The sequence below is a fragment of the Atta cephalotes genome (genome assembly GCF_000143395.1).
Source record: "Atta cephalotes unplaced genomic scaffold scaffold00053, whole genome shotgun sequence".
Classification (NCBI taxonomy): domain Eukaryota; kingdom Metazoa; phylum Arthropoda; class Insecta; order Hymenoptera; family Formicidae; genus Atta; species Atta cephalotes.
In genome coordinates this window covers 1,108,381-1,122,884 of record NW_012130117.1, presented here as the reverse complement: position 1 = coordinate 1,122,884, position 14,504 = coordinate 1,108,381, and the positions used below count along the sequence as shown (strand labels likewise).

Here is a 14,504-nt window from a genome sequence, read left to right as displayed (position 1 = left end):
ATATATATATATATATATATATATATATATATATATATATATATATATATTTCAGATTTTTAAGAAAGTTCAGCACATCATGAATTTTGTTTTTGAGAAGAAAAAAAGGAATTATCTCGCTAAGAGAAATGATATGATAAGCATAAGGGACCATTCGCAGAAAATTGCGTACATCGCAAGCGATATATTTTAACGATATCGCCGTTACAATGTACGTTTTTGCGACAATGCGGAGGATATAAAAGTTGCGGTAATAACGATAGCTTATCTCGCGGTATTCAAGAAGCAGAAATGTTCGTGGAAGCGGCTGCTTCGTCGAGGGCGTCAAGACACTCATTCGATACGAGGGCCATGGAATAAAGTTTTTCCGTTCGCGCGCTTACCTGATAATTCCCACAGAGACAGGTGACAATGTGTCCGGTCTCGGAGACGAGCAGGAGGTGGTCCATGCTCTCCAGAGATTTGCTGACGCAGTGGCAGCCGCTGTCGCCGCACTTGGTCTCGCACGGGTTGTTTGGCATTTGCTTCGTGCTACCCTTCACCTGCAAACAGAGGCATCAGCGTTCCAAAAAGTGTAAGTAAAAATCTGTACGGACGGAAGGAAGCAGGTTAAAAGAATGGCAAAAACGCGATTAATTAATTATCGAGAGATATGCCATACGTGCAGTTTTCAGTTAATTGTTCGCTGTCTCTCCCGTAACTGACAAGAGACTGACAAGAGACAAGATATCGCAACGGTCCAGTATCGATTTGGTTCTGCTCGATATTTAACATACAAATTTAAGAAACATATTTTTTTATATATTCCTATTTTGAGATTTAAGAGTTGAAACTATTTCTCAAAGTTAACGCTTGTATAATACTTTTGAAGCTTTCGTGTATAATATTTTCTTCAAAGAAATCACAAGGTTTGAGTTCTCTGTGTTTTGACATATAGTATTGTTAAATGCTTTTAATTATGTATTAAGGCACGGAGATAATCCGCAAACCTTGTAACTATTCAACGTTTATATTTGATTCTAAGTAATTATTTGAAACGATAAGATATATAAAAAATGTTTTAGATGATCCTTTTATAATACTTTTTGTACATGCAATGATACAGTGAAATCTCATTTTTTTGAATGAGATTTCGCTCTCTTGAAGTGAAAATTCATTTTAAAAAGAATGAAAATTGTCACTCTTTATCAAGAAATGAAATGTTTTTACTTTTTTCAAGAGTGCATTTTCACTCTCTTAGAGTAAAAATTTCACTGCAAGCAATTTAGAGTGTAGTACCTTTTTTTTTATATGTTATAATTGTATATTTAAAGTTTTCAAAAATCTAAATTTCTAATATATGTATACATCGTGAAAGGATGAGTTATATAAGAGCACGTAAGAGATTAAAGTTACACAATTTTCCCGGTTGCAACGGATTTGCAACACAGATGCGACGTTCGTATCGTTCAGCATGGGATTACAGTTGGTATGTTTCCAGGAATTCAATTGTTGCACTTTATCGTTTTCGCAAAAGTTACTGAAACCCGTGGCTGAAACCGTGATCTCGTCTTTGGAATCGCGTCTGATCCCGCGGAATATTATTTCTACGAGGATTAAAAGCTCGCGCTACGAGTACGGATAAAAAGTTTTAGATTTCGAATTCTAAAACTCGCTCGTGCGATATGCACGAGAGTTTTTTAAGTTAATTTACAAGCAAGAATTCTTGTTTACGCGAGAGACGCTGCGTCTAAAACTGAATAAATTGATGAGGATTTAATTCCTAGTAGTCGAACTTAAACGGACGATAGAGTTTAGATATTTCATCGGGAAACTCACGGTAATGACCACCGATTGGTTGGGCGCCGGTATAAAGTGCTGCCTGCACTTCACTGGACCTTCCATGGCGAATAGCCGATGTGGTTCCGGATGCACCACTGAACCTTCCACCGGCGACGTCAATCCGTAATATTCGACGTCGCACACGCTGGCGGGCTGCTGAGTGCCACCTTCACGTTCTGCATCAGATGAAAATGTTGCTTGTAAAAGCGTCGAAAGGAAAAGGAATTACTTCAATTAAGAGAAATAATTCTATTTTCGAATCTTATTACTTAAAAATATTAATATATAAATTTTTGCAAATACATTTTATAACATATACATTTTTATATGCGTGCCGATTCGATTTCCAATTGAAATTGTAAACAAGAACAGATATTATAACATTCCAAACTCAGGCAGAAGCTTGCATAATGCTTATATAACGAAAAATCGGTGTCACATTTTACAAAATTTGCAATTAAAACTGCATTGCAATGTGATATTCAAATCATTGTAAATCATATAGTCATTAGTGTTAAAAAAAATTATAAAGATTTAATTTCTGTGCATAAAATATCCTGAGATTTTTGTTATTCAGTATAATTTCTTATACAACAATTTAATTATAAATAAAGCAATGGAGTTAACATAAATGACACGGAGAGAAATATGATCAATAATTGAAAAAAAAAATACAAATAAAAATTATATCGATAAGAATAAATCAAATAAGAGAAAGAATATTCCTATTTTCGAAGCGCTTGATGTTTAATAATATGCAAATTTTTGCAAACATATTTTTCAGTTCCATAAACTGCGCACTGATTCGATTTATCGGACTTGAAACGCAACCGCATTGAATTTGCAGAAATTTACATATAAATATTATTAAGATCCACTTCGACTAAAAATAGGATTTTTTTTTTATTTGATTAATTTAATTTAAATATAAAAAAATAAGATCTTGAGATTTTTCCGTTATTTATAACTTCTTGTGCGACAAAAATTTATTATAAAATTAATAAACATACAGTTATTATAATAACATAAAGTTATTATAATAAGTGGAACAAAATATGATGTAACGCGAAACGTAAAAATTACTATTCGCTCGAGATGTCAATCAAGAAAATTACCAAGGCGATCTGAAATATAAAATATTTTTATTTTATCGCACGCTTTGTTAAACTCTCACGGGACTCTCACTCATGTAACTTTCTTCTCTTCGCCTCTTAGCTTAATTTTTTCCCGCAAGACAGTTTCTCGCAGTCAGAGGGATATATATTTCTGCGAGTTATAGGTGAGTAAACGCCTTACGGGCACTTTCATTTCAAGTCTAAGTTCGCTCCGCAGACGGGATTCTCTCATTCCGTTTCTTACACGGCAATTTCGCATGATTATTCGCGGCAATTCGGGATCGCCTGGTTGAATTTCAACCCCTTTCCTATAAGGAGATCGGTCTCCCCAGGCATAAAGTTTTATGTTCCGCCGGATCGTACTCGGTGCGAGATAAGGAATTCGAGAGGAGATCGAAATTCGAAAACGTTCGATCTTGATATTCAGCGGTCGCTTTCTTGAAGAGGAAAGGAAAAAGATGAACAGTAACGTTGAGAAATGGTAATATCTCTATATGGGACGTCATCATGAACGTGAAATAAAAAAAGCTGACGAACGAGGTCGATTCGAATGTGATTGAGTGCGCTTTATTTCTCCTTTATTTAAATATAACGTTGTCATTTAAGACTTGAAACGCCGGTCGCGGATGACTGTACTCATCGATCGTCACGAATTGAATAGAGAGATACTGTGAGAGGCATGAGTGCATGGCGTGTAACACGTGTAACACGTGTAAACGTAATAACGTCGACCGGCGACACGATCACTCTCGTCAATCACTGGTCCCATCGACGGCGATAGTTTGTCGTCAGGTATGACTTTTGATTCTTGTCATTTACGCTTTTTTTTGTAATGGTCCATGATTGGATCTAGTATATGCCGCTCATACGATTGTTGTAATCCAGGATGGCTACCGGCTACGAGCGAGTTCGGTAGCCATTTCGTAAACATAAAAAAAAAATCGAAACGAGAATTTGATGTCGACATGATGTGTCGTAAAATTCGGTCGACGTTTAAAATCTCATCGATATCAAAATTCAATTACTGCTGTCCGCGTTTCGTTTTGTCCGTTAAAATTTTATCTCGCGCACTATTAGTTTGTGTTTCCAAAACGCTTGATCGATTTTAATTTTCGACTTTAATGAAACCAAGTTAAATTGATGAAAAAGAGAACAATAGATCCGATAAATGGAGAGATACATTACTTTCATACATTATTAGGCAAAAAAAAAGATTTTTATTTTAAGTAAAGAATTAAGTATAATATTAAGATACTAACTAATTTCAGAACGAAATTAATTTTTTTCAAAAATATATTCATATTATTTTATATTACTTTTATACTGCTTTTATATATACTACTTACTAATATATTCTATATTACTCATTATGGGCAAAATGTTATATGGATAAAATTCTATAGGTACTGAAAATCGCGGTGTATACACGCACCATCATTCCCGCTTTGAATTTAGATTTGATGCTTTCAAGACTGTGATACGCGGGAGTCCGGCTTTACTCGGCAAAATAGATGTAACAGTTGTGAGCGAATAATTATCCGACCACGAATAATTACGAGTTGCCCGATTTCGAGAGCGCGTATAATATACCTGAGATCTCATTTTAATCTCCGGGATTGCTTAGCCAAGGAAAAGGTCGTAGCTACTTAATCGGGGTTAAATCTAATCTTTGAAACGGGATTAAGCGCGACCGCTGTTTTTGCGAGGACGGACGCGTCGATATCGTGAATGTGTCCTCCGGCAGCCAACCAGAATCCCTCGGTCGAGTGCCAAGCGAATTTCAGGATTACCATTCGGACGTGCCTACGTTTATCCGATTAAAGGGGCCAGAGGAGAGGACCGAGCCTTTGACATCGATATGCCGAGGCGTATTTACGGTAATTAGTTACTCGTAATTAGCGGTTTGAATGTGCCGCAGTTGACTACTTGAGAAGCAAAAACCCGATTCTGAGATGATAAAACTACGGACGCAACTTGCGCTGATCACGAAAATGTTGTTGACATTAGTCGTGTTCCAATACATCAATACTGAAAACTTATAGTTTATGCCGTATACTATAGATTTTCGGTATTGGCATTTCAAAATAAATTTACTCATTCTAAGACAAAAGGTAAAGATTTACTTATTTTTAAAATGAAGTCGTTAGCGCTGCAAGCTTCACTCTAATTTAAAGTGAAATCGCCTTCTCATTAAAACCAACTGACTAACTCACATAAGCGATCTGATAAATTTATTCTGTAAATTTTTGGTGCTTCCACATAATTCGCAAATTGCAAAACGTAATTCGCAAATGCTGATGCAGAATGATCACCATACGCACATGAAAACTAATCGCACGCAATGAAAAAATAAACGCGAATCTTCATTCTGCGTAATGCATTTGCAAACTTTTTTTTACGATTTATGAATTATATGGATTTTTACAGAATGAATTAAAAACGAAATCTATGTTAAAAATACAAAAAATCACATACGTAAATGCAAATATATATGCTGTTCAATACACTCAGTGTTCTTTTTCCGTGTATTCACTTTTAGAACGAATAAATTTATGATATGTTAATAAAACCTGAAAGGTATATAGTATTAATCTATAAATATCCAAATGATACTTATGGATAAATTATACTTTTCCTGTGCTTGATAAAGCTGTACTTTGAAGTAGCTCGGCAACGTCGAATTATTTAATGAAATATTCTTTCGTAATAAACATCTGCAAGTTACATGTAATTTCTCACTCAATAATATAACTGTAATATATAATATCACACGGTTTGTATTACAGTTATATTATTGAGTAGGAAATTACATCTATCAGATATATTACATGTAACTTGATGTTTGCTGAGTCTCTCATATAGAATATTGAAATTCTCACTTCATTAGAGTGAAACGTGTCACTCTTTTTAGAATTGAAGAATAAATTCAAATGAAGAGTGAACTTCACAGTTTAAAAAAAATGAAATTTTATTCCACTTCGACTGGCAGTATTTTTATTATACTTGGAATGACTTTTTATTACAAAAGAGTGAGGTTCCACTCCAAAAAATTTAGAGAGCAGTATATATCGGCTCACTATTATCGAGCACTTTTCGTTTACAAAGGTTGCGTTTAGCGGACAAAGTAGTTTTGCAAGTGTAAGATCTTTTAATTGTGATTGATTATTTATTGGGTCAGGAAAGTTCGTGCCGACTAACTTATATAATTTAATAAATGTATACTAAAATTTAAATCTTCTACGTTTCAATTTTCCTTCAAAATCGGCACGAACTTTCTGGACAATCCAATATATTTAAATTCGATGAAAAATTAAGAATAAGAACCAATCATATTAAAGATACTACAACAATAGGAAAGCTATTTTTTCTGCTAAACACAGTAAAAAAGTACTGAGCAAGCATTATCATCACACATATTGTCACATTGGCGAAGATAATGTATTATTAGTATATCGAAAGAGAGCAACATAATTCTTAATTAACCCTTTGATGCCATACACTACGAGAACGATACATTTGGAAAGTATGGCATATCCAACTCAATTCAATTACTAATAACTTTCATAAAAATAAATGTATTGTAAAAAATATTTTCCCAATTGAAACGCCAGACAATGAGAAATATCTTTATTAATAAAAAAGTTATAAATAATAATAAGAAAAAGTATTGGAGAAAAAAAGCTAGGTATGATATATCCAGAGTGACATCGAAAGGTTAATAATTCTTAATTATTTATTACGTGTAATTCACTATTTAAAAAACTCGACGGAAAGATCTCGACGAGAGACATCGAATTATAAGACAAACTTCATTGCGCGATCTTTTTAGACTTTTACTTGAAAACGTAAAACGAGGAAGCTTCTTCGAAGCGCGTAAAGAAGCGCGATTGCACTCGTAACTCGTAATGAACAGAAGAAAAAATAAAAAGAACGAAGAAACGAGTAAGAAAAAAGAGAACTATATCGGGCGATAGAAGAGCGTGTTTCTCACGATTTTGCGACATTTACGCGCGCTGACTTGATTCCTCGGCGACGACGCACATCATAATCCAATTTCCGACGTTGCAATCTTTTGTTTCGAGTTTCTGCCAAGTTTGCCGCGTAGCAAACCACCGCATTTGTTCCCGTCCGACGATGACGCTCCCTTTTACAGCTTACCGTCGTGAAAGTAGTACGAGACCTCCATATACTCCTCGTCGGTGGGGCTGTTGGAGGCGCGCGTTAAAACTACCGTCATGTCCCGACCGTTGGAAGAATACCTCTTCGGCTCTGCGTACCTGGAAAAAAGGAATGGAAAAAAGAAACGTCATTTGCGCGTTCGGCTTGAAGTGAATCCGTAGCGAGGGATGGTTTTCCCACGCTCCTTTCGTGAGAGCGGCTCGTAGTTTTTCGGGGTCGAAACTAAGATATAAATCGAACTCGCCGACGAGCAAGTGCCGTCGAAGATAGAAACGAACGACTGTTTTAATCTTCACACTGTCGATCGCTATAGACGATGTTGAAATGTTGGCGCCTAGGCACTTACATCTTACTCCAAAGTATAGATTATAGATAGAGAAACTTGAACGCTGAAATTTCAATTTCAGTGTACAAGGAAGATCGCTTTGTAATTATTAATTTTACGGAGTTGACGGTCTATTGGATTCACTTAATTATAAATCCCTCAAAAATATCAAACAATTCAATTTTTTTTATGTTCTTTTTTAAAAATTTGAATTATTCTTATTAACATATATTTAGGATATATTTTTTTTTATACAAATTATATCATTTTGTCTCCTTCATGGGAAGAAAAGTTTTGATTAAACTAACAAAAATCAACAAGACTGGTATTTATAATAACTAAAAATTCTGTTTGGTTTTCTTATAATATCATTCTTATTGGACTTTTTTTGTTAATTTAATCAGAACATTTTTCTCAGTGTTGAAAAAGATGTTCTAATTAATTGGTACTCCTTTTAATTAACATAAATTAAATAGATCTTAGATCCAGTGTCAGTAAACTACACTAGATATCAATGACGCAATCCTTTTAAAAATAATATTTTATTATTTTTAATTTTTACGTGTGTCAAAATATAAATAAATTCACTTTTGTGATTAGTTTCAAATAAACAACATCTATATTAATGCACTTAATAAGTAATAAACTAAATTTAATTCAAATTTAATAAGTTTTCTTGAGTTAAAGTGTTTAATTCCATTGTTTTAGTTAACATATTGAATAAAAGCAATAGCGACCAAGAAATGATCAAGAATAACTCAATTGGATACAATTTGGATACAATATGACATATGAATTTAACGGTGTGTGTTATAAATTTTAGAGTCAGCTTCAGAGAGTTAAGAGACTCTACAAATAAATTGAACATAAAATAAAGATCCTGCAATAATGTATCTCCGACTTTATCTCGGGACACATGAAATTTATCTCATTGTGAACGATACTCGTTAAAATAGCGGAATAGCTTTCATCACAACCGCGCAATCAATACGAAGGAACAGAGACGTCCGCCGGAGTCGTACTATGAATAATGATCGATCCGATTTACGCTTATGTATGTTACAACGCGTATACATGTATATATGTGTACCAGGTGTGGGATTTGTGACACTTTTCATCGAGGACATTCGGGCCATGCGAAAACTTCGACACGAATTATTAATTCGATCATTATGACGAAGGATGCACCAGAGAGCATGACGCGCATGGGTGCGAAAGGGTGCTCCGCAGAAGTTATATTGGCGCTGGGACAAAGCACGATGTAAATCTTACACGTAAGACTCTATTTTCTCTAGGCAAAGTTGTAAATGGACGTCTTGGGAACCGCCCTCGATAGTCGGCGCGCGCGAGAATTGCCTATGAGTTAGTTTTGCAAGATAAATCGAGCACCCTTTCCACTCCCGCCTCCTCCTCGACGCCACCTCATCGATGCCGTCGCCTGACGGTTGTGAAAGGAGGATCCTTTTGTCGCTCGAATGAGCGTCAGAATTACGTCATCAATTTTCTAACAGTAACCTTCTCGCGCGAACAATATCGCGTCAACCATTCGAAGTCGATGACATTCAACATCTCTTTGGGCAAGTTTATCGAGGTCTCCATTAAAGTAGGTCAGAACTTTTTGTTTAAAACATTTATTGCGAGAAAAAAATGTAGCATGTTTCATTTGACATTTTAGAATTTGATTAAAATTTTTCAATATAATTGAAGTAAATTAAAATAGATATGCACAGTAAATTGTTATTAAATAGAATAAAAATAGAAAAACACATACGACGAATTGTCCAAGTTTAAAAAAAGAAAATCTTTAATTTTCAGCACAGATAATTGAAATTTAATAAAATTCAAAATGTGAGGATATGTATAATTTATTTAAATTCTCATATTCTGTGAGAATTTCAATAAATTATACATATTAAATTAACGGATTTGGTTTAGATTTAAACATTGATATTCTGGAATGATCATATTTGACTATGTTTAATATAAGATATGAAATTTATTGATTAAGTTTTAAATAGTAGTTTTATATATTCCTAGAATTACGTCAAGTGGTTCTCCCATATGTGCAATGCTGAATTGTCGCTACAGAAGCACATGAGTCCCAAGTACCTTGCTATTTGTAAGCTGTATTACAAGCCAGCGATATGATTATCGTGATACCTTCCACACGCGGAATGGTAGTTTACTTTATTAGCACGCAGGATAAAGCGATGATATGATACGATTGATCTGTGTCGGTTCATTGACTGCTCCCGAGCAGGGAACACGGGGGATGGCTTTTAGTTGGACATGGTGTGCGTGAAGATTAAATTACTTGATGGCTACCGGATTGATCCCCGATGTATCTTGCGTCCATGCACGGACGGACATTAAATAGAGCGCGCTCTGGGCAACTCACTTGAATAATCGATGCCCGATTAGACCCTTATGATCCTTTGTTCCCAGCGGTGTTGCGCGCGAATGATATGATTTTCGTCTTTGGTCGTCGACATCGTTAATGCGTCGTCAATGTCATTGCTTTTTCTTCACACACAGGAAAATTATGTTTCAAATTCCCTTATGATTTTAAGGACTATACACTATATCGTTAAATTATACTTTGAATTATTTTGAATTGCTTTTAAAAAGGCGTTATTCTCTCATTTTTTCATCTAATTTAATTAAAACAATTTAATTCAAGAAAAATATATTAAATTTGTTTTTTTCTCAAATTTAGTTCAATATTTGCTAAGAGCATATATTAATATAAACGTTATTTACTTAGAAACTAATCATAGAAATGGAATGATTTACATTGTAATACACATGGAAGTTAAAAATAAGAAAATTTATTTAATCTAAGGAATTGCTATCGCTCTTTTAAATTAAAAGTGTAAATTAAGTTAAGCTAATAAATTGAATTAAGTTAAAAAAGAAATGTTTTATGTTATAAAAAACGTCATTTTCAAAGTTTTATCCTATACGAATCGAAGTAACATTGTACTATTTTTGTGCTGTGATACGACAAAGTTCAAAGCCCACTTTCTTAACTTTATCGAATTTTCAGATTGCGAGCTTCTTACTTCGTTTTATTTTGCATCGTCTTAATGCCGTTTCAGGAGTATCCCGTTTCGCGGGAGAAGCGAAAGGCGGCGGCCGGAAATTCGGCTCGAGTCGCGCGATGGGAAACGTGCCCGGCTACAAGAGAACGAAGAACGTGCGAGGCGGATGAAGCACGGGCGTTATTTCGCATGAATTTTTACGAGATTAGCCAACATAAAACACGCAGGAGTCCCATAGGCACGTACGTACGTACGCTGCATCCGGACTACCTGCTGCTGTTGCTGCTGCTGCTGCTGCTACTAAGCATAAATCGTCCTGGGACCGGCTGGTACTGGAGCGGCAAACGTTAGAAATTAAAATAGATTAAAAACTACCAGTGGCGTCAGCAAGGCAGCGAGGTGCAACACGCGCGTGACGAATATCGCTCCTCTTGGAGGTAGAAAGTGGAAATGGTCTTTTCTTCGTTTCACGACCGAGCGGAGAGAGAAGCCCGTCTCCTGCCTGTGGTCTCCACAGTCATCACCGCGTGGATGATGTAGTATGTGACTTTTTTGATTTTACTTGTCTTTCATTTGGCAAGATTCGAACATTCATCATTTGATGAGAATGTCGAAAGATTTTACGAATTCTGTATCTCATAAGAATATCTACAATTCGTAATTTCGTTATGTATTTCTATTCATATTCTGTACAATCTCACTTTTCTAGATGATACATTGAAAAAAATTTTTGGTTGAAAATGGACGAATTTGAATTTTTTAATTAAATTTATTAGAATTTGAGATAACCGGAATTCTAGTTAATATAATATTTCTAATAAAATCTACTAGAATTCTTATTTTCACCAGAGAATAATTATATCAATTAGAATTCTAGTTATTTCAACTAGCATTCTAATTGATGTAATTATTCTCTAGTAAAAATAAGAATTCTAGTAGATTTATTAGAAATATTGTAGAATTCTAATAGATTTAATCAGAAAATTCCGATTTGTCCATTTTTCATGAAAATTATTATTTAATTCAACCAGACCATTTTTCTTGATAATACTGCAAGAATCTCTCACATTTTAGACAAATATAATATCTTAAATGTGAGAGATCCATGCCGTATATTATCATCTAGGTCTATTCTTAGATAGAAATGAAGACCTCGCCCTTGTACATTATATTGTAAAATTTGTTTTCCAAATCTACTGGGAAAGCTTCCGAGTTGGGAAACATGTACAGGTATATGCGCGTAAGGTTATCACAATATTTCAGACGTTTTACCGCGCGCATCTGTCGATCGGGGAGAGCGAGAAGCCAGGTATAAGCCCGGCGAATCGATCGCGTACCATATCGGTAGCGGCGAAATCTCTTCTGGGAAATCTCTTAACCCAACTGTGCATCCCTCGTTTGGCTATTCGTTGGTCGGTCCTCGTTCTTTTTGCACTGGCCGCATCAAGTTCGCCCCCGATGCAACGGGGACGGGGGTGGGCGACAGACATTTCGTCCGTCCATTTCCCACGGCTTGCATAATGCATGCGGCCGCTGGTTGCTTCGACGATGCCGACGACGACAACGATGACGACGAGGGGACGACGTCACTCTCTCGAAGTCCCCTTTGTACTTATTTCTCCGATCGGCCGGACGGAATCCTGGTTCGTGGGTCACCGCCGACTTTCAGCCTCGAGAGGAATCACACGATACCTTTGTTTGTCGTAGCTCGACCCTCCACAGTCTCTTTCCACGGCCGATTGGTCAACACCTTGTCTCCGGAGGCTTCAACATCGAAGCGCCTGCTTGGTGCTGCATATGGGATACAGATCGCACGGATGCACGGTGGAATGGATTTAATCCTTTTCCTCCCATACGATAATATCAAACTTTTTTTTCTTCATTGTAAATAAGTTATAAGAACGTGCAACTAGTTTTAATATTTTTCCTCTGCGGCTTACAAGGAGGTGTTTTAAATTATGTTTCAAATCATTAGATTAGATGTTTGTCCGTTAGATTTAAATGCGGTAAATGAAGAAATGACCAATTAAACGACAAATCGGATAATTGTCGGAATAAAGATCTAGAAAAAGATTTCTTCTATAAAAATTTCGGAATATGCATCTTGTCCTCTTCACGTCGCTGTTCAATATGTATGGGTAAAAATCTTCTTTCAAATATCTTTCTTGTCACGTTTTTCATTTGATATGACCTCTATTCTATCTCCCTTGAATTCTTATCAGGCATCTCATTCTTACATCGATATCTCGACTTTCTCGGGAAAAGCACACGTATTACGAATAAAAATTTCTGCTGTAATAATTTATAATGTGATGGATGTAGATAATTTCAGATAAAGTAAAATGTGTAAAATGTGAAAAATTAATATCTCGTTTTATTAAATGTTTAATATTTTTAACAATAATAATATTCAATAATAATATTCTATGTAAATACATTATATGTACATTATTTTATTAATTTAAATTTAATAATATCCACGCAACTCTCTTAAATCGCGTAGTATATTTAACTTGTCATATAATTCTATTTACGAACAATTCGTTACTGCAAAATAAAATAAAATAAATCTTTATCTGCCTTTATATAGTTTTAATGATCCAAATTTTTTTCCTTTTGTCGATATTTACTCCTAATTCGTCGGTCGTGATAACATTTTGTGTGATCAAACGCTGCAAGTCATAAATTCTAGAAAGCGGAGTATTAAACGTATTAGCCAATATTCTATCAACGCCCAGCACACGCTTGCATTTATTATTCGCGCGCAGTAAATCGATCGGCATTAAATGTTTATGACATCGAAAGGACCGCGTTCATAAAACACGCGTATCAACGTGAAAACTGAACCTGCCGCGCGCAAGAATTTGAACATAAATGATATGCGACCGGAAAAGTTAATTTTCCTTTGAATGCAGGAAATACTGGGCTACGTATATAAAAGTTACGTGATTTTCGTATATATCTTTGTGGTAATTATATGAAAATAAATCTGTCATGTCATTAAAGAAATTCGTAAGCAGCCATGCTCAGTGCTCAGATGTTAAATTTGTTTGTACACGAAAAGAATTTTCTGAAATATTGAAAAATTTGATTAAATCTGAAAATTTTGCTGAAACATCAAAATAATTATACTGTAGAATATTTAAGAATAGAATGTTTGATGATAAGATGTTGCAAAAAGTTTTTGACATGCTAGCAACTAGTTTAAGCGTCCTAGATAATTATTTTGATTGTCCAACAAAATTATTTTCAGATCTCTAGTTGCTAAATTTTTAGATACCACAGCAAAATCAGTTTTCATACACTGTGAAAATTTTTTAGTTTAAAATAAACGAACTAGAAGATTTTGATTAATCAGTATTCTGATTATTTCAGAAATATAATAGATTCAACCAGAAAATTCTGATTTGTTCAATTTCAACCAGAATTCCAATTAATGTAATCAGATTTTTTCCAGTGTACAATATTTCTAGAATCAGTGATACAGTGCATACTATGTACATTTTACCAGAAACGTTATAGAATTTATAGAAAAAAAAAAACAAAACAAAAATATAAAATGCCAAATTAAATAGAAATTGTATGAATGTTACAAAAGCTATCAGTTTTTTCCGCGGGATATTAACGTTCGTGTAAAAAACAATATATATTCGTTTCATGCGGTCTTCTAAAGTTATTTAATCAAACGCGAGAGAATTTATTACGTAATTGGAAGATTCCCCCATCGTAAAAATCATGCTATTATAGTAACGTTACGAGTGAAAGAACGTGCGCAACTAGCTGTTTGAATTTATGTCACAAATTTTTGTTGCGTTTTTTTATGGATACATTCTCTCTGCGACGATATTGGAATTATATTTATCTTTCTTTCCCTGGAAATAGTTCAGCGAAAGATAAACAGAACTCTAAAAATTTCGACTACATTGTTATTGCGAAAAAATTAGTTTATTAAATATATATATGATAAACGTAACTACACGTATATATATATATATATATATATATATATATATATATATATAT

At 34.6% G+C, this 14,504-nt stretch overlaps 1 protein-coding gene across 1 annotated transcript in view; it reads right to left on the bottom strand.

Moving 5' to 3' along the window:
* Positions 1-14,504, bottom strand: part of LOC105623123 — a 242,308-nt gene that overhangs the window by 12,078 nt on the left and 215,726 nt on the right. The window contains exons 10-12 of the mRNA XM_012204521.1: positions 7,095-7,213; positions 1,819-1,997; positions 384-542 (exon numbers count right to left, since the gene is read on the bottom strand). Coding sequence (XP_012059911.1) covers positions 384-542; positions 1,819-1,997; positions 7,095-7,213 — 457 coding nt within the window. The remainder of the gene's footprint in view (positions 1-383; positions 543-1,818; positions 1,998-7,094; positions 7,214-14,504) is intronic.